The 20,492-nt window shown below is 46.3% G+C and overlaps 1 protein-coding gene across 2 annotated transcripts in view; it reads left to right on the top strand.

Moving 5' to 3' along the window:
- The window catches only part of eprs1 (glutamyl-prolyl-tRNA synthetase 1), a 134,576-nt gene that overhangs the window by 92,017 nt on the left and 22,067 nt on the right, over positions 1-20,492 (top strand). For both annotated transcript variants that reach the window (XM_072509428.1, XM_072509425.1), the window contains 4 exons: positions 2,471-2,680; positions 3,138-3,210; positions 6,169-6,248; positions 19,814-19,915. In XM_072509428.1, the coding sequence (XP_072365529.1) occupies positions 2,471-2,680; positions 3,138-3,210; positions 6,169-6,248; positions 19,814-19,915 (465 nt within the window). The remainder of the gene's footprint in view (positions 1-2,470; positions 2,681-3,137; positions 3,211-6,168; positions 6,249-19,813; positions 19,916-20,492) is intronic.

Here is a 20,492-nt window from a genome sequence, read left to right as displayed (position 1 = left end):
GAATGAAAAAGATGTGACTATTTCAAGTGTTTCGAATGGCGTGGGAAAATTGAAATTATTACTGATTTTGTGATAGCTGACTCTTGTGGAGGTCCGGAAGGGTGCAGTCTGGAAGAGCTTTGAGTGACCAACTTCAGGATTTCCATGCTAATCTCCGCATGTCCTGAATTTGCAACATTGAAATTCTGATGTGAGATCATAGAACTGAAACATTAAAACTGTTTCTCTTTCCACAGCTACTGCTAGTCAGAACTGTTGAGTACTTCTGACGTTTTTCAGTTTTTATTTCAGATTTCCCAATATCTTGCAGTATTTTGCATTTGTATCCTGAAGTTGCGGTCAGTTTCAGAGAAGTAATTTCAATGAACCCTAATAGTTTGCAGTCAAAACATTTTAAACCCCTTGCAAAATCCAGTCCAATATTCTTTAATATTAAGACTTGTAAGTTAAATTATTTAAACCTAGGTATCATAGAAACCCTACAGTGCATCTAGCCCATTGAGCATACACCAATCCTCTGAAAGAGAACCCTACCTAGGTCAACTCCTCCTGCCCTATCCCAGTATCCCCATAACCCCACCAAACTGTTCAACACTGAGGAGCAATTTAGAATGGCCAATGCACCTGGCCTGTACACCTTTGGACCGTGGGTGGAAACCGGAGCTCCTGGAGGAAACCCACACAGACACCGGGAGAAAGTGCAAACTTGACAAGGTTGGAATTGAACCTGGGGACCTGGTGCTGTGAGAGCAGGGCTAACCAATGCGCCACCTGCCACCCAATGTTTTAATTCTAAATATCCTAAATGCAGAGTTACAATAGCTACTTTGTACAGCAACGGTAACTTGGAGTTATACCTAAAGTTTGATTTGCACGTCAGAATATATCAATGCTTTTATTTAATTTTCAAATTTGCTGCACCAATCGAATGGAAAGAAAAACCAAAGCTGTTCTATAATACTTAACCCTATCTGCATTTTCGTGACGTTTTTCTCCTCTGCTTCTTTCCTTGTCCTTTGATTTCTGGCTTTAAGTTTGCTATTTAACCATTAAGTGTAAGTTCACAAGAGAAAGAGAGTGAAATCATTTATGTGGTTACTGTGCCAGTAACCCAGTAGAGTGGATTGCCTGTCTGTTGTAAAACACTCCCATCCCTAATCTTTATTTAATTGACTAATGGAAGAAAATTGGATTGATTTTGTAGTGAATGGGAAGTCTGATTTTCCAGGTTACCATTAGAGAGAGATGTTAAAATTTATCCTCTATGGGTTTTCAGACCGTGAGTTGATAACAGTATGCCATTAGACATCTATTACTAATATGTCTAAAAAGCTGTCACGGGGAAAGCTTTGACCAAAGATTGGTATGATGATGAATTTATAAATATATATTTGAGATTATGGTGGTCTTTTCTAAAGAAAGCTCTGTGTGTCCATGATTACTTAAATGGGGGAAGGCTACTAGAAATAGTTTGTCATTGAGAACTGAGATAAAAGGGTGTTGTGTTGATGTATTTGTGATGCAAGGTAAGTGGGAACTTGACCTTTCAGCTATTGAATTTCCCGGGGGAGTTTAGAGGTGACAAGGAATGTTTGCAACGTACACAGGTTTATCGGTAAACCGGAAAAGGCATATTAAATTTTACTTTCAATGCATTTTTAATTTTTTTTAAGGGCAATTTAGTGTGGCCAGTCCACCTACCCTGCACATCTTTGGGTTGTGGGAGTGAGACCCACATAGACACTGGGAGAATGTGCACATTCCACTCGGGGAGTGACCCGGGGCTGGGATCGAACCTGGGTCCCCGGCGCTGTGAGGCAGCAGTGCAAACCACTGCCCCACCATGCCGCCAATATAAAATTTTATTGACCAAAAGTAGAGCTGAAAGTTGAAATTTTCCAGTCGCTCCTGCCGGTGGGATCTTCCGGCGCCGCCGCCGGCGAGTCCTTGCCGCAGGTTCCCTGGCGGCGGAGGGCATGAACAGTGAGAAAACCTGTTGACAATGGCGGGACCAGAATTCCCGCTGCTGATCAATGGTGGGCTGTCTCTGCAAAACATATTGCCAGGGGTGGGGGCGGGGCAAACCCCACAGAAAAGAGCAAAACCTGAAAGGTTCTTTTATTTGGAAAAGTTGATTGCAAAGAGATGTTTGAGCAATGGAACCTGAGATGAAAGGGAAAGAAAGATATTTAAAATGTTTAGCTGTGTGAGGAAATGTCCTGTGTGAGGAGAAGGTGTGAAAGTTGTGAATTTGAAGCAGTCATCCAGTTTCAAGCCTGAAAGTCTGTTTTTCAGAAACTAGGTTACATGATCTAGAAAAATGTAGAATTTTGCTGCTGCCCATTGATTTGTAAAATGATTGCTCATAAATTGAGAAACATTTGAGCTCATTTGCAGCAATTCATCTGACAAATGCAAATTGTGGAAATCTTAGAAGTCATGCAACTATTTTTATTTTTGCTGAACCTAGGTGATTACGAAGTCTGAATTGATTGAATATTACGATGTCAGCGGCTGCTATATTCTCCGACCCTGGTCTTATGCTATCTGGGAAGCTATCAAAGAGTTCTTTGACCATGAGATTAAGAAACTTGGCGTGGAGAACTGTTACTTCCCCATGTTTGTGTCTCAGGCAGCCCTTGAGAAGGAAAAGGCACATATAGCGGATTTTGCCCCAGAGGTAAAAATATAAATATATTTCCTTCTGAAGCCACTTGAAATCCAATCGTTTTGTGTTCTTTTTGAAGACACATAATTGAGCATTGTGTTCTTTAAAAGATTTGGCATGATTCCAATTTGAAAGATCGGAATTGTAACTTCTGTGATTGCGTGTAAGAAAGCCAAATCTTACACTGAGATTCTCAGTCGAGAGTTGATTGTGAAAAAAATCTATTGATTTGCCATCATACAGTCACTTGTTGATTATTTGAGTGGTATAAATTCAAGTTCAGTTGGATTTGATCCAAAATATGATCCTGTTTCTTTCATTTAAAGATTGTGTGAAATACGATGTATAAAATACAATATTCTAATGTGAATAAAGTCCAGTGGTGCATTTGGTGGAGAAATATTGAGTCTAAATAGAATCTTTCTGTTTTGTTCCATGGAGAAATTAATTTTATTTTTTCCAAAATAAGGTTGCTTGGGTAACCAGATCAGGAAAAACAGAGTTAGCAGAACCGATTGCTGTTCGCCCAACGAGTGAAACAGGTAGGAAAGAATCTAATCAGTAATTTCTGATCATGGCTTACTGATTTCTTACTGAATGGATCTTGCAGCTATAAAGAGAGAGAGAGAGAATACATTGAAGATGATCTTAGCATGTCTTGAACCTCAAAGGGGTTCATCCAATCATTGTATAGCCATTGTTATATAGATGAATGTAGAAACTAGTTTCCACAAGATTCCTCAAACTGCCAATCAGATAAACAATCCATTGATCTTATTTTAGTATTTCCATTTGATGTTGGAATTTTAACCCCACATTTCCTGCTCTTTTCCCTGTCCCTTTCAAATAGTGCCATACTTGTGACAATAAACGGTTATTATTATCTTTAATATTCACCTGAACAGATAGGAGCTTGTTTTCAAATGTCCATGAAGCACAGTGTCACCTACAAAGCAGCTCCTCTTTAGTAATGCATTGGAGTGTCTACATGATAAATGGAGTTTGGCTTGAATGCATTCTTTTAATTTACAATCACAGAACTTGACACTGAGCTCATTGTTTGTCGACTCCAGAATGAGCTATCCACTTGAATGCTCATTCCATTTTAAAATGTTTATTTGTCAAATATTCATCTAACTTTTTAAAAAGCAATTGTAGGATCTGTTTCCACAACTGTTTCTGCTAAGACATTCCATTATCCTTGTGATCACCTGCTTAAAGTTTTTCCTAACCCTCCCCCACTTTGATTTGATGGGTGATAAATTTATGACCTGACTCACCAATCTGGTATGGAGCTGGAGGACATTGGTAGGGTGTTAAAACGATGACTTCATGTCTGTCTTCACTTGCGGGAAGGAGGATGTAAATACAGAATTCGGGGAGAAGGACTGTGAGGTTCTTGTAGATTTTGACATTGGGAATGAGGTTTTGATGGGCTTTAAAGTGGGCAAATCCCCAGGTCCAGGTGAGTTGTATACCAGGCTGTTGTGAGAGGCAAGGGAGAAAATTACAGGGGCTCTGACCTAAATTTTTAAACACCTCTTTGGCCACAGGGGAGATGCCAGAGGATTGGAGGATGGCTAATGTGGTTTGACCTTTCAAAAAGGGTGGTCGGGATGAACCAGGGAATTACAGACCAGTGAGTGTCTCATCAGTCAGTGGTAGGGAAACTTTTGGAGAAAATTCTGAATGAGAAAATTAATCTTCACTTGGAGAGGCAAGGTTTGATCAGGGATAGTCAGCATGGCTTTATCAGAAGGAGGTCTTGCCTAACTAATTTGATTGAATTTTTCGATGAGGATAGTGCAGTTGATGTATTTACATGGATTTAGCAAAGTCTTTGATGGGGGCCCCCATGGGTGTCTGAAGAAGTTATAAGCATATGGGACCCAGGGTAACTTGGCATTTTGGATCCAAAACTGGCTTAGTGGTAGGAGACACAGGATGGTGATAGAAGGCTGCAGGGGGCTGGTTTAGCTCAGTGGGCTAGACAGCTGGTTTGTGATGCAGAACAAGGCCAACAGCGCTGGTTCAATTCCCGTCCCAGCTGAGAATTCTGAATTCTCCCTCTGTATACCCGAACAGGCGCCGGAATGTGGCGACAAGGAGCTTTTCACAGTAACTTCATTGCAGTGTTAATGTAAGCCTACTTGTGACAATAAAAATATTATTATTATTATTTTTGTGTCCAGTGGTGAACCATAGGGATCAATGTTTGGTCCCTTACTGTTCATGATATCTATAAATGACAGAGATGAGAATGTGGGGGGGGAGATAAGTTTGCGGATGACACTAAGATTGTCAGAGTGGTTAATCGTGAGGAAGAAGGTCTTGGTTTGCAGGAAGATATAGATGGATAGTCAGATGGGCAGATCAGTGGCAGATGGAAGTTAGCCCTGAAAAGCGCGAGGTGATGTACTTTGGAAGGAGTAATAAGACAAGGGAGTATTCAATGAATGGCAGGCCACTAGGAAGCTCAGAGGAACAGAGGGATCTTGGGGTGTTGGTCCATAAATCCCTGAAAATGGCAGGACAGGTTAATAGGGTAGTTAAGGCATACAGGACACTTGCCTTTATCAGTCATGGCATAGATTATAAGAGAGTGGAGGTTATGTTGGAGCTATACAAAAATGTGGTTAGGCCACAGCTGGAGTAGTGTGTGCAGTTCTGGTTGTCTCACTATTGGAAGGGTGTGATTGTGCTGGAGAGGCTACAGAGGAGATTCACCATGATGTTGCCTCGCATGGAGCATTTGAGATACAAAGAGAGGCTGGATAGACTCAGTTTTGTTTATTTTAGAGCAGAGAAGACGGAGAAGTGACCTGATTATGGTGTACAGACTGAGGAGGAGTATGGACAGGCTGGATAGGAAGCGGCTGTGCTCCTTGGTTGAAGGGTAAATAATGAGGGGGCATAACCTTATGGTGAGAGGCAGAAGGTTTAGATGGGATTTGAAGAAAATTGTTTTTAGTTAGACAGTGATGGCAATCTGGAATGTACTGCCTTGGAAGGTAGTAGAGGCAGGAAACCTCGTACCTGGATGAGCACTTGAAATGTCATCGTAGCTAAAGCTATGGGCCAGGTGCTAGAGAGTTGGATTAGTGTAGATTTAGTGTTATTTTGTCGGTGCAGACTTGATGGGCCTCTTCTGTACTGTATGACTCTATAATCAATTGGTGGAAATATTCTTTTCAAATTTACCTTCTCATAATTTTGATAACATCTGCAAGGTCTCATAATTGCCTTATGTGAAGAGCCCATTTCTTGTAATCATATAACTTGTCATTCCTGATATTTTCTTTGTGAAATAAAAACACAAAATGCTGGAAACATTTGACTTGTCAGGCAGCATCTTGAAGCAAGGACTGTGGGGTTAATGTTGCAGGTTGATTACATTTTTGTCAGAACTGGGAGACATTATAAGATGAACACTTTATAGGAGAAGCTGCCTGTCTTAATGAGAAGGCCTAATTCTGTCTTGTTTGTCTTCATTTTGTCAGCCATGTACCCAACCTATGCCAAATGGGTGCAGTCACATCGTGATTTACCAATCAAACTCAATCAATGGTGCAACGTAGTGGTAGGTATTGAAGGCAATATTTACGTGCATTAATGTGTATTGATGCTTTTATGTTTCATTTCAAGTAGGAATGTAGAAAACCTCAACTATGAACACTGAAAACTTATAAAATTCAGCAATAAGGAGGCATTATATTTTTTTTAAATAATATTTTATTGAAAATTTTTGGTCAACCAACACAGTACATTGTGCATCCTTTACACAACATTATAACAATACAGATAATAATGACCTTTTTTATTTAAACAAGAACAAAAGAAAACAACAACAAATAAATAAATATTAAATAACAAAAAAAATAAATAAATAAATAAATAAAAACTAGCCCTAATTGGCAACTGCCTTGTCTCAGGCCACCCCCCCCCCCACCCCCCGAGTCCTGGGCTGCTGCTGCTGCCTTCTTTGTTCTCCCCTATCTATCTTTCCGCAAGATATTCGACGAACGGTTGCCACCGCCTAGTAAACCCTTGAGCCGACCCCCTTAGGACGAACTTAATCCGCTCTAACTTTATGAACCCCGCCATATCATTTATCCAGGTCTCCACCCCCGGGGGCTTGGCTTCTTTCCACATTAGCAATATTCTGCGCCGGGCTACTAGGGACGCAAAGGCCAAAACATCGGCCTCTTTCGCCTCCTGCACTCCCGGCTCTTGTGCAACCCCAAATATAGCCAACCCCCAGCTTGGTTCGACCCGGACTCCTACTACTTTCGAAAGCACCTTTGTCACCCCCATCCAAAACCCCTGTAGTGCCGGGCATGACCAAAACATATGGGTATGATTCGCTGGGCTTTTCGAGCACCTCGCACACCTATCCTCCACCCCAAAAAATTTACTGAGCCGTGTTCCAGTCATATGTGCCCTGTGTAATACCTTAAACTGAATCAGGCTTAGCCTGGCGCACGAGGACGACGAGTTTACCCTGTTTAGGGCATCTGCCCACATTCCCTCCTCAATCTCCTCCCCTAGCTCTTCTTCCCATTTCCCTTTTAGTTCGTCCATCATAGTCTCCCCTTCGTCTCTCATTTCCCCATATATATCCGACACCTTACCGTCCCCCATCCATTTCTTTGAGATGACTCTGTCCTGCACCTCTTGTGTCGGGAGCTGCGGGAATTCCCTCACCTGCTGCCTCGCAAAAGCCCTCAATTGCATGTACCTGAATGCATTCCCTTGGGGCAACCCATATTTCTCGGTCAGCGCTCCCAGACTCGCAAACTTCCCATCCACAAATAGATCTTTCAATTGCGTTATACCTGCTCTTTGCCACATTCCATATCCCCCATCCATTCCCCCCGGGGCAAACCTATGGTTGTTTCTTATCGGGGACCCCCCCAGTGCTCCGGTCTTTCCCCTATGTCGTCTCCACTGTCCCCAAATCTTCAGTGTAGCTACCACCACCGGACTCGTGGTATAGTTCCTTGGTGAGAACGGCAATGGGGCTGTCACCATAGCCTGCAGGCTGGTCCCCCTACAGGACGCCCTCTCTAATCTCTTCCACGCCGCTCCTTCCTCCTCTCCCATCCACTTACTCACCATTGAAATATTAGCGGCCCAATAATACTCACTTAGGCTCGGTAGTGCCAGCCCCCCCCTATCCCTACTACGCTGTAAGAATCCCTTCCTCACTCTCGGAGTCTTCCCGGCCCAAACAAAACCCATAATACTCTTTTCTATCCTTTTGAAAAAAGCCTTCGTGATCACCACCGGGAGACACTGAAACACAAAAAGGAATCTCGGGAGGACCACCATCTTAACTGCCTGCACCCTCCCTGCCATTGACAATGCTACCATGTCCCATCTCTTGAAATCTTCCTCCATCTGTTCCACCAACCGCGTCAAATTTAGCCTGTGCAATGTGCCCCAATTCTTAGCTATCTGGATCCCCAGGTAACGAAAGTCTCTTGTTACCTTCCTCAACGGTAGGTCTTCTATTTCTCTACTCTGCTCCCCTGGATGCACCACAAACAGCTCACTCTTTCCCATGTTCAATTTATACCCTGAAAAATCCCCAAACTCCCCAAGTATCCGCATTATTTCTGGCATCCCCTCCGCTGGATCCGCCACATATAGTAGCAGATCATCCGCATATAAAGATACCCGGTGTTCTTCTCCTCCCCTAAGTATTCCCCTCCATCCCTTGGAACCTCTCAGCGCTATCGCCAGGGGCTCAATCGCCAGTGCAAACAGTAATGGGGACAGAGGACATCCCTGCCTTGTCCTTCTATGGAGCCGAAAATATGCCGATCCCCGTCCATTCGTGACCACACTCGCCACTGGGGCCCTATACAACAGCTGCACCCATCTAACATACCCCTCTCCGAACCCAAATCTCCTCAACACCTCCCACAGATAATCCCACTCCACTCTATCAAATGCTTTCTCGGCATCCATCGCCACTACTATCTCCGTTTCACCCTCTGGTGGGGCCATCATCATTACCCCTAACAACCTCCGTATGTTCGTGTTCAGCTGTCTCCCCTTCACAAACCCAGTTTGGTCCTCATGAACCACCCCCGGGACACATTCCTCTATTCTCATTGCCATTACCTTGGCCAAGACCTTGGCATCTACATTGAGGAGGGAGATTGGTCTGTAGGACCCGCATTGTAGCGGATCCTTTTCCTTCTTTAAAAGAAGCGATATCGTTGCTTCTGACATAGTCGGGGGCAGTTGTCCCCTTTCCTTTGCCTCGTTGAAGGTCCTCGTCAGTAGCGGGGCGAGCAAGTCCAAATATTTTCTGTAAAATTCAACTGGGAATCCGTCCGGTCCCGGGGCCTTTCCCATCTGCATGTTCCTAATTCCTTTCACCACTTCTTCTACCGTGATCTGTGCTCCCAATCCCATCCTTTCCTGCTCTTCCACCTTGGGAATTTCCAGCCGATCCAAAAACTCCATCATTCTCTCCCTCCCATCCGGGGGTTGAGCTTCATACAATTTTTTATAAAATGTCTTAAACACTTCATTCACTCTCTCCGCTCCCCGCTCCGTCTCTCCGTCTTCGTCTCTCACCCCCCCTATTTCCCTCGCTGCTCCCCTTTTCCTTAATTGGTGTGCCAGCAATCTGCTCGCCTTCTCTCCATATTCATATTGTACACCCTGCGCCTTCCTCCATTGTGCCTCTGCAGTGCCTGTGGTCAGCAAGTCAAATTCCACATGCAGCCTTTGCCTTTCCCTATACAGTCCCTCCTCCGGTGCTTCCGCATACTGTCTGTCCACCCTCAAAAGTTCTTGCAACAACCGCTCCCGTTCCTTACTCTCCTGCTTCCCTTTATGTGTCCTTATTGATATCAGCTCCCCCCTAACCACCGCCTTCAACGCCTCCCAGACCACTCCCACCTGAACCTCCCCATTGTCATTGAGTTCCAAGTACTTTTCAATGCATCCCCTCACCCTTAAGCACACCCCCTCATCCGCCATTAGTCCCATATCCATTCTCCAGGGTGGACGCCCTCTTGTTTCCTCCCCTATCTCCAAGTCTACCCAGTGTGGGGCATGATCCGAAATGGCTATAGCCGTATATTCCGTTCCCCTCACCCTCGGGATCAATGCCCTACCCAACACAAAAAAGTCTATGCGTGAATAGACTTTATGGACATAGGAGAAAAACGAGAACTCCTTACTCCTAGGTCTACTGAATCTCCACGGGTCCACCCCTCCCATCTGCTCCATAAAATCCTTAAGCACCTTGGCTGCTGCCGGCCTCCTACCAGTCCTGGACTTCGACCTATCCAGCCTTGGTTCCAACACCGTGTTAAAGTCTCCCCCCATTATCAGCTTTCCGGTCTCTAGGTCTGGGATGCGTCCTAGCATTCGCCTCATAAAATTGGCATCGTCCCAATTCGGGGCATACACATTTACCAACACCACCATCTCTCCCTGTAATTTGCCACTCACCATCACGTATCTGCCCCCGTTATCTGCCACTATAGTCTTTGCCTCGAACATTACCCGCTTCCCCACTAATATAGCCACCCCCCTGTTTTTCACATCCAGCCCCGAATGGAACACCTGCCCTACCCATCCTTTGCGCAACCTAACCTGATCTATCAGTTTCAGGTGCGTTTCCTGTAACATGACCACATCTGCTTTAAGTTTCTTAAGGTGTGCGAGTACTCGTGCCCTCTTTATCGGCCCGTTAAGCCCCCTCACGTTCCACGTGATCAGCCGAGTTGGGGGGCTTCCCACCCCCCCCCCCCTTGCCGGTTAGCCATCATCTTTTTCCAGCTTCTCGCCCAGTTCCCACGCGGCTGTATTTCTCCCAGACGGTGCCCCCCCGCCCATCCTTTCCCGCACCCACTCCCCCCTTTCCCCAGCAGCAGCAACCCAGTAATTCCCCCCTCCCCCCCCCCCCCCCCCCCCCCCCCGCTAGACCCCCCGCTAGCGTAATTACTCCCCCCATGTTGCTCCCAGAAGTCAGCAAACTCTGGCTGACCTCGGCTTCCCCCCGTGATCACGGCTCGCCCCGTGCGGCGCCCCCTCCTTCCTGCTTCTCTATTCCCGCCATAATTATCATAGCGCGGGAACCAAGCCCGCGCCTCTCCCTCGGCCCCGCCTCCCATGGCCAACGCCCCATCTCCTCTCCCTCCCCACCTCCCCCCATCACCACCTGTGGGAGAAAGAAAAGTTACCATACCGCAGGATTAATCATACAATCCCTCTTCGCCCCCCCCCCCCCCACTCATCCCACCACTTTGTCCAAACGTTCATTTTCGTAGTCCAATCATTCCAATTTTTCTTCTACAATAAAAGTCCACGCTTCATCCGCCGTCTCAAAGTAGTGGTGCCTCCCTTGATATGTGACCCACAGTCTTGCCGGTTGCAGCATTCCAAACTTTATCTTTTTTTTTTGTGAAGTACCGCTTTGGCCCGATTAAAGCTCGCCCTCCTTCTCGCCACCTCCGCACTCCAATCTTGATAGACGCGGATCACTGCGTTCTCCCATTTACTACACCGAGTTTTCTTCGCCCATCTAAGGACCATTTCTCTATCCTTAAAACGGAGAAATCTCACCACTATGGCTCTGGGAGCTTCTCCTGCTCTCGGTCCTCGCACCATAACTCGGTATGCTCCCTCCACCTCCAACGGACCCGTCGGGGCCTCCACTCCCATTAACGAGTGCAGCATCGTGCTCACATATGCCCCGACGTCCGCCCCCTCTACACCTTCAGGAAGGCCAAGAATCCTCAAGTTGTTCCTCCTTGCGTTATTTTCCAGTGCCTCCAACCTCTCCACAGATCGTTTCTGGTGTGCCTCCTGTATCTCCGACTTCACCACCAGGCCCTGTATGTCGTTTTCATTCTCTGCTGCTTTCGCCTTCACGACCCGAAGCTCCTGCTCCTGGGTCTTTTGTTCCTCTTTCAGCCCTTCAATCGCCTGTAATATCGGGGCCAACAACTCTTTCTTCATTTCCTTTTTTATCTCCTCCACGCAGCGTTTCAAAAACTCTTGTTGTTCAGGGCCCCATGTTAAACTGCCACCTTCCGACGCCATCTTGGTTTCTGCTTGCCTTCCTTGCCGTTGTTCCAAAGGATCCGCTGCAATCCGGCCACTTTCCTCTCCTTTTTCCATCCGTGTCCAGGGGGAACACCCTTCTGGTTTACCGCACAGTGTTTTCAGCCGTTAAAATTGCCGTTGGGGCTCCTATCAAGAGCCCAAAAGTCCGTTTCACAGGGAGCTGCCGAAACGTGCGACTCAGCTGGTCATCGCCGCACCCGGAAGTCCCCAAGGAGGCATTATAAAGGAACAGAATATCCACAACAAATTTGTCCAGATCTTCTCCTTTCAGTAATTAATTAGAATCCACCATTGGTGGGAGCCTGTGCCCACCTACCTCTTGGCTGGATGGTGCATGGCACAGAAATGAAACCTGGAATAGGATGGCGCTGTATGTTTTTCATTATTCAAGCATCCCTCATACATTGTAGAAATATGTTCAATCATGTTTGGTTCTGTTTCTGTTTATAATTATCATCATGACTTCCCAAATGTGAAGCCTATGATCTTAACAGTGAAGTTCTTCTGAAGTTTTCTAAGCTACCAACATTATTCAGCCTCTACAGCAGAGGAAGATATACTCATTCAAAGTTTTCAGTTGTTTAATTATACTGTTGCATGTTTTGGTTCTAGTTTTCCCAAGGTAGAACTCTGTACCATGGCATTTTTTCAGAAGAATGAGAAAAGCAGCAGGAGTAGACCATATGGCCCATTAAGCCAGATCCATCATTCAGAATGATCGTGCATGATCTTTGGCTGCAAATACATCTTACCACAAGCTCCCCATATTCTGTGATTCACTCAGACACCAAAAATATGTCAAACTCAGCCTTAAATATATTTAACCATGAACCAAGAATCCAAAGTTTCCCAACCCATTGAGTGAAGAAAATCCTTCTGATCTCAGTCTTAAATGATCGGCCCCTTGTCCTGACAGGGTGCTGCCATATTCTGATTTCCCAGCTAGTGGAAACAGCCTCTGTATCAAGTCCCTTCAGAATCTTGCCTGTTTCAGTGAGATCACCCCTCATCCTTCTATATAGCCCCGGTTCACTCAGCCTCTCATCATGGTACAACCCTCTCCTCGCAGGGACCAATTTGGTGAACCTTCTCTGTGTAGCCTCCAATACAACTGTATCCTTCCTTAAGCATGGAGACCAAATCTGCGCATAGTATTTCAGATGTGGTAGGTTTAGCTGTAGAGGTTGAAGGGGCTGGTTTAGCACAGGGCTAAAGAGCTGGCTTTTAAAGCAGACCAAGGCAGGCCAGCAGCACGGTTCAATTCCCGTAGCAGCCTCCCCGGACAGGCGCCAGAATGTGGCGACTAGGGGCTTTTCACAGTAACTTCATTTGAAGCCTACTTGTGACAATAAGCGATTTTCATTTCATTTCATTTTTTTATTAAACTGAGATGAGGAGGACTTTCATCAGCCAGAGGGTGGTGACTCTGTTGCTACAGAAGGCAGTGGAGGCCAAGTCAGTGAGTGTCTTTAAGACAGAGATAGATAGGTTCTTGATTAATAAGGGGATCAGGGGTTATGGGGAGAAGGCAGGAGATTTTGGGGATAAGAAACATGTCCGCCATGATCGAATGGTGGAGCATACTCGATGGGCTGAATAGCCTAATTCTGCTCCTATATCTTCTGGTCTTATGTGGTCTCTCGAAAGCCCCCTATAATTGTAGCAAAAACGTCCAGCCCATTGAGGAGCCATTTCACCACCAAGTCCCCGTCGGGGGCTTGGAGGTGTACAGCCCCCGGTAGAAGGCCATGAAGGCCTCTTTGATCTTAATTGGTCGGCTACCAGTCCCGCCGTTGCTATCTTTCTATCTGGTCTGTATTTAAGAATTCAGTGACCAACTTAAATGAGTATGCCACCACCGTCGCAGACTTCATCAGCAAATGTGTGGACGACTGTGTGCCAAAGAAAGCAATACGTACATTCCCCAACAGGAAACCATGGCTCAATCGTGAGATTGACTCCCTACTGAAGGACAGGTCTGAGGCGTTCAAATCCGGTGACCCTGACCTATAAAAGAAATCCAGGTACGACCTCCGCAAAGCCATCCGAGATGCCAAGAGAGAATATCAGACCAAGCTAGAGTCACGGACTAGCGTTACAGATTCTCGGCGGTCGTGGCAAGACCTAAACAATGTAATGGGCTACAAAGCGAAGCTGAGCAGTATCTCCAGCAGCAGGCCACCCCTCCCCGATGAACTCAATGCATTCTATGCTCGGTTCGAGCAGGAAACCATTGATCCTCTGTCGAGTGCTCCAGCAGCCCATAACTCATCCATACCCACCATCACAGTTTCCAAAGTCAGATTGGCTTTCCTGAAAGTGAATTCTTGGAAGGCAACAGGTCCGGATGGGATCCCTGGTCATGCACTCAGAGCCTGCGCGGACCAACTGGCATGTGTTCGCAGAAATCTTTAACCTGTCTCTACTCCGCTCCGAGGTCCCCACCTGCATCAAGAAGACCACCATCATACCAGTGCTAAAAAGAACCAAGCAACGTGCCTCAATGACTACCATCTGGTGGCCCTGACTTCAGTCGCAATGAAGTGCTTCGAGAGGTTGGTCATGAAGCGCATCGCTTCATACTCCCAGATCGCCTTGATCCATTGCAATTCGCATACTGCTGCAACCGGTCCACAGCAGATGCCATCACCCTGGCCCTACACTTATCCCTGGAGCATCTCGACAACAAGGACTCCTACATCGGACTCCTAATTATTGACTACAGCTCGGCCTTCAACACCATAATCCCAGCCAAGCTTATATCAAAGATCCAAAACCTAGGACTTGGCTTCTCACTCTGCAACTGGATCCTCGACTTTCTAACCCACAGACCACAATCAGTAAGAATAAACAACAACACCTCCACAATAGTCCTCAATACCGGGGCCCCGCAAGACTGTGTACTTAGCCCCCTAGTATACTCCAAAATTTGGTTCCAACTCCATTGACAAGTTTGCTGACGATACGACCATAGTGGGCCTGATCTCGAATAACGATTAGTCAAAATACAGGAGGGAGATAGAGAACCTAGTGGAGTGGTGCAACGACAACAATCTCTCCCTCAATGCCAGCAAAACTAAAGAGGTGGTCATTGACTTCAGAAAGCAAAGTACTGTACACACCACTGTCAGCATCAACGCCCCGTAGATATGGTTAGCAGTTTCAAATTCCTAGGGGTACACATCTCCAAAAATCTGTCCTGGTCCACCCACGTCCATGCTACCACCAAGAAAGCACAACAGCGCCTATACGTCCTCAGGAAACGAAGTAAATTTGGCATGTCCACATTAACTCTTACCAACTTTCACAGATGCACCATAGAAAGCATCCTATCTGGCTGCATCACTGCCTGGTGTGGCAACTGCTCTGCCCAAGACCGCAAGAAACTTCAGAGAGTCGTGAACACAGCCCAGTCCATCACACGAACCTGCCTCCCATTCATTGTCTCCATCTACACTTCCCGCTGCCTGGGGAAAGCGGGCAGCATAATCAAAGACCCCTCCCACCCGGCTTACTCATTCTCCCAACTTCTTCCATCGGCAGGAGATACAAAAGTCTGAGAACACGCACGAAAAGACTCAAAAACAGCTTCTGCCCCGCTGTTACCAGACTCCTAAATGACCCTCTAATGGACTGACATGATTAACACTACGCCCTGTATGCTTCACCCGATGCCGTTGTTTATGTAGTTTCATTGTGTACCTTGTGTTGCCCTATTATGTGTTTTCTTTTATTTCCTATTCTTTTCATCTGCTTAATGATCTGTTGAACTGTTCGCAGAAAAATACTTTTCACTGTACCTCTGTACACGTGACAATAAACAAAATCCAAATCCAACTCATGAAGTGACTGGACCAGATACATCCCCTTACCAAATCTTTAACCTGTGCTATCTCCTTCATGGCTGCCTGCTTTCTCAGCTGGTGGGCCAGCAGGCACCTAGCTTTATCTCTGTGTTCGTAGAAGGTTCCCTTGTGTCTGGCGGAGTTGGTACACTGCTTCCCTGGTGGATAGCAGGTCAAAGTCCATTTGGAGCGTTTTCCTCTCCGCCAGAAGATCTACGGTCAGGGTCTCTGAATATCCTCTGTCTACTTCCAGAAAGGAGTAAATCTGTTGTTGCCTTGCCACTCTCTCTTCCCTGTCCCTGCGTGCCTTGTCGGTGATAATCTCTCCTCTGACCACAGCCTTCAGCGCCTCCCAGAACATGGAGGGTGAGACTTCCCCGTTCCAGTTGTTAGTAATATACTGTGATGTTTTCTGGCAGAAGACCTTATCGGCCAGGAGGGCTGTGTTCAGCCTCCATGTGGGGCACTGGGCACGGCCTGTCTCCAACCTCTCATCCCTGTAGTGTGGAGTGTGGTCGGAAATTACGATCATGGAGTATTACCATCCCTGGAAGCACCGATTTTCCCCACTACAAAGAGATTGATACAGGTATAGATAGACCTTGTGAAAAAAATGAGAACTCCTTACCTGGGTGCATGAACCCGATGGGTAGACAGCCCCCATATGCTCCAGAAATAATGTTCAGCAATAATGCCGTTCTCCCCGTTTTCGGATTTAATCTGTCCATCAGTTGGCCCTGTACACAGTTAAAGTCTGCTTGCGGTGCCATCTTGTTCCACGAGTGGCCTGTTGAAGCCGGTCTGGAGCCCCCCCCCCCCCCCCCCCCCCACACCAGGTGCTCGCTCCCTGGTGGGGAATACGCCAAGGGCACCCCCACTCATACCTCCTGCCGCTAGCTTTCTTGCTAGTGTGGTACCCCCCCTTTTTAGGGTCGGTCTGACCCCCTCCTATGTCAGTTTCCCCTCTGTCTTCTCCTCACACTCTTCTCTGCTTTGCTGCACGCGCCCCGTTCCTTCTGTGAACTGGTTCGCTAGTTCATAATGAGACGATCCAGTCCCGTGCAAATTGTTGATTGGTTTTCTCAACCTCCTCTTTGTATGCCTCATTACCATCTCCTTTGTTGCTTATCCGGTCCGTTCTTTTGGATGAACTCGTCTGCACCTGCAGGGGCAGTGAAATAGTGTTCTGTATTCTGTTATCTTACCCAGAATATGGCTGGGTACAGCATCCAAATTTGATATTGTTGTTGTACAGGGCTGACTTTGCCCTGTTACGTTCTGCCCAGCGCTTTCCCAGGTCTGCCCCAATGTCCTGATAAACTCTGATCCTGTGTCCCTCCCAGATGTAGGCCTTTGTTTGTCTGGCCCAATGAAGATGTTTTCCCGGTCCTGGTATCTGTGCATCTTGGCAATGATCGCTGTCGGCTGTTACCCCGCCTTGGATTTCGGTCGGAGTGACCTATGGGCCCTGTCGATCTTCGGCGGCTTGGGGAAGCTGTCTCGCCCCACTAGGTTCCCCAGCATCTTAAACTTAAGCGGGAGAATCCGGTTAAGAAAGTGTGCAATGCTTCGTCCAAGGCGACAGAAGAGCTCCTACGCGACTGCTTGGAGTCAGTGGACTGGTCCATATTCAAGAACTCAGTGGCCAACCTAAACAAGTTTGCAACTGCCGTCACAGACTTCATCAGCAAGTGTGGAGAAGTGTGTGTTCCCCAACCAGAAAACATGGTTTAACCGGGACATTCACTCCCTACTGAAGGCCAGGTCTGAGGTGTTCAAGACTGGCGACCTTGACATATACAAGAAATCTTGGTATGACCTCCACAAAGCCATCAGGGAGGCCAAGAGGCACTACCAGGCTCAGCTAGAGGCACAGACTAACGACACTACTCTTGCCAGTTGTGGCAAGGCTTAAACAAGATAATGGGGCTGCAAAGCAAAGCCGAGTAGAATCTCCGGCAACAGCACACCCCTCCCCGATGAACTCCATGCATTCTATGCTGGTTTTGAGCAGGAAATCAACAAACTTGTCAACCATCCCAGCAGGCTCGGACACACCCATACCCACTGTAATAGCCTCCAAAGTCAGACCAGCCTTCTTGAAAGTGAACCCTCGGAAAACAATGGGTCCTGACTGAGTCCCCGGTCGTGCATTTAGATCTTGCGCAGGCCAACTGGTGAGTGTGTTCGTGGACATCTTCAACCTCTCCCCAATCCATCCAAAGTTCCCACCTGCTTCAGGAAGACCACCATCATACCGGTGCCATAGAAGAACCAGGTAACCTTACCATCCAATGGCCTTGACATATATCATTATGAAGTGCTTCGAGAGGTTGGTCATGAGACACATCAACTCCAAACTCCCAGAGGGCCTTGAACCACTGTATTTAGCATACCTCCACAACGGTCCACAGCAGATGCTATTTTCCTGGCCCTACACTCATCCCTGGAGCATCTCAATAACGAGGACTCCTATTTATTGACTGCAGCTCCGCCTTCAACACCATTATCCCAGCCAAGCTCATATCAAAACTCCAAAACCTAGGACTTGGCTCCTCTCTCTGCAACTGGACCCTCGACTTCCTGACCCATAGACCACAATCAGTAAGGATGAATAACAACACCTCAATACTGGGACCCCGCAAGGCTGTATACTTAGCTCCCTACTATACTCCATTATACACAGGACTGCGTGGTAAAATTTAGGTCCAACTCCACCTACAAGTTTGCTGATGACATGACCGTAGTGGGTCGGATCGCAAACAACGATGAGTCAGATTATAGGAGAGAGATAGAGAATCTAGTGGCGTAATGTAATGACAACAATCTCTTCCTCAATGTCTGCAAAACTAAGGAGCTGGACTTCAGGAAGCAAAGTATCGTCACATTCTGCCTGCATCAGTGGTGCTGAGGTGGAGATGGTTGGCAGCTTCAAATTTCTAGGTGTGCACATCACCAACAATCTGTCCTGGTTTACCCACGTCGACGCTATGACCAAGAAAGCACAACGGCGCCTATACGTCCTCAGGAAATTCAGCATGTCCACATTAACTCTTACCAACTTTTACAGATGTACCATAGAAAGCATCCTATTGGCTGAATCACAGCTTGGTATGTCAACTCCTTGTCCCAAGACCGTAAGAAACTACAGAGAGTCATGAACACAGCCTAGTCCATCACGCGAACCTGCCTCCATTTACTCTGGCTACACCTCCCGCTGCCTTGGGAAAGTGGGCAGCATAATCAAAGACCCCTCCCACTTGGGTTATTCTCTCTTCCAACCTCTTCCATCAGGCAGGAGATACAAAAGTCTGAGAACACACACTAACAGATTCAAAAACAGCTTCTTCCCCGCTGTTACCAGACACCTAAACAACCCTCTTATGGACTGAACTGATCTCTCCACGCATCTTCTCTGCTGAGTAGTAACACACTCTGTATGCTTCACCCTACGTCTGTGTATTTACATTGTGTATCTATTGTATGTCCTATGTTTTTTCATGTATGGAACGATCTGTCTGGACTGTACGTAGAACAAAACTTTTTGCTGTATCTCTGTGCATGTGACAATAAACTCAAATCCAAAATCTGGGCCACGTAGTCAGTTGGGTCCTTGTCTGCGATTCCTTCTGGCAGGTCCACTATCCTAATATTCTAGCATCTTGACTGGTTTTCCTGGTCCTCCACCTTCCCACCTCCGGTTCCCCTGAATTGCCACCAATCTCCTTATTTCGGCATCCAGGGCGATAATTCGGTCACTCTGGTCTATTGAAACTTTCTCCAGTTCCCTTATCGTGTTCCCCTGATCCTCTAATCTCTTTCCCATTTTGTCGAGAGGCACCTGCATGGTGGCCAGTGCCTCCGTCACTGCCAATTTGATCGTTGCCTTGATTTCTGCCTTAATGTCCTCCATCATCTCAGTTCCCGAGTGCGGAACGTCTTCCATCCATCCTCTGCTGCTTCCTGGCATCTTTGCTGTTCTTTGTATTGTTGAGGGTGAGGGGATGTTTTTGTGGGCTAATTTCGGCCAGAATTGCCCATTTTCTGATCTTTTGGAGGAGAGCCATCTGATGTGTGACTGCTCAGCACATCCCCATCACCAGAAGTGCCAGATTATTTTATAAGAACGTAAATATTGTATAAGAAAAATACCATAAAGGTTATGATTGGCTATGCGATTATATATATTTTCTTTATTTTGCAGCGTTGGGAATTCAAACACCCACAGCCATTTCTACGTACGCGTGAGTTCTTATGGCAGGAAGGACATACAGCATTCGCCACTGAAGAAGAGGCCGCAGTAGAGGTAAGACGTTGGAGAGGATAGGAACAAAATAACTGAATAATGTCAGCCACATTCCTGGGAAATATGAATATACTTTTTAAAATAGTCACCATTTAGCATTAATCATCACTAAATTGTCCTATCTGGTTTGTACAAACTGCATTATGGTATATATTTCTTTTGCATTGGGAGCTTGTACTATGTAGCTTGAGTTTTTTCTGTATCATTTTTGTATTTAAAAAGGAGAAAGTTATTACCTATTACAGGCCACATGGTGGAGCCAAATTTCAGTTTGTTTTGTCATATGAGAATCCAAATGTTAATAATTGTTAATTGCCCTTTAGATTGGCCATTAAACTTAATTAACTCATTAATTTTGGTGCCAATTATGGCAATTTTATTGCCTTCAATTACATAGAACATAGAACATACAGTGCAGAAGGAGGCCATTTGGCCAATCGAGTCTGCACCGACCCACTTAAGCCCTCACTTCCACCCTATCCCCGTAACCCAATAACCCCATCTAACCTTTTTGATCACTAAGGGCAATTTAACATAGCCAATCCACCTAACCTGCACTGTGGGAGGAAACCGGAGC

The sequence above is a fragment of the Scyliorhinus torazame genome, chromosome 1 (genome assembly GCF_047496885.1).
Source record: "Scyliorhinus torazame isolate Kashiwa2021f chromosome 1, sScyTor2.1, whole genome shotgun sequence".
Classification (NCBI taxonomy): domain Eukaryota; kingdom Metazoa; phylum Chordata; class Chondrichthyes; order Carcharhiniformes; family Scyliorhinidae; genus Scyliorhinus; species Scyliorhinus torazame.
This window is presented reverse-complemented; position numbering and strand designations above follow the sequence as displayed.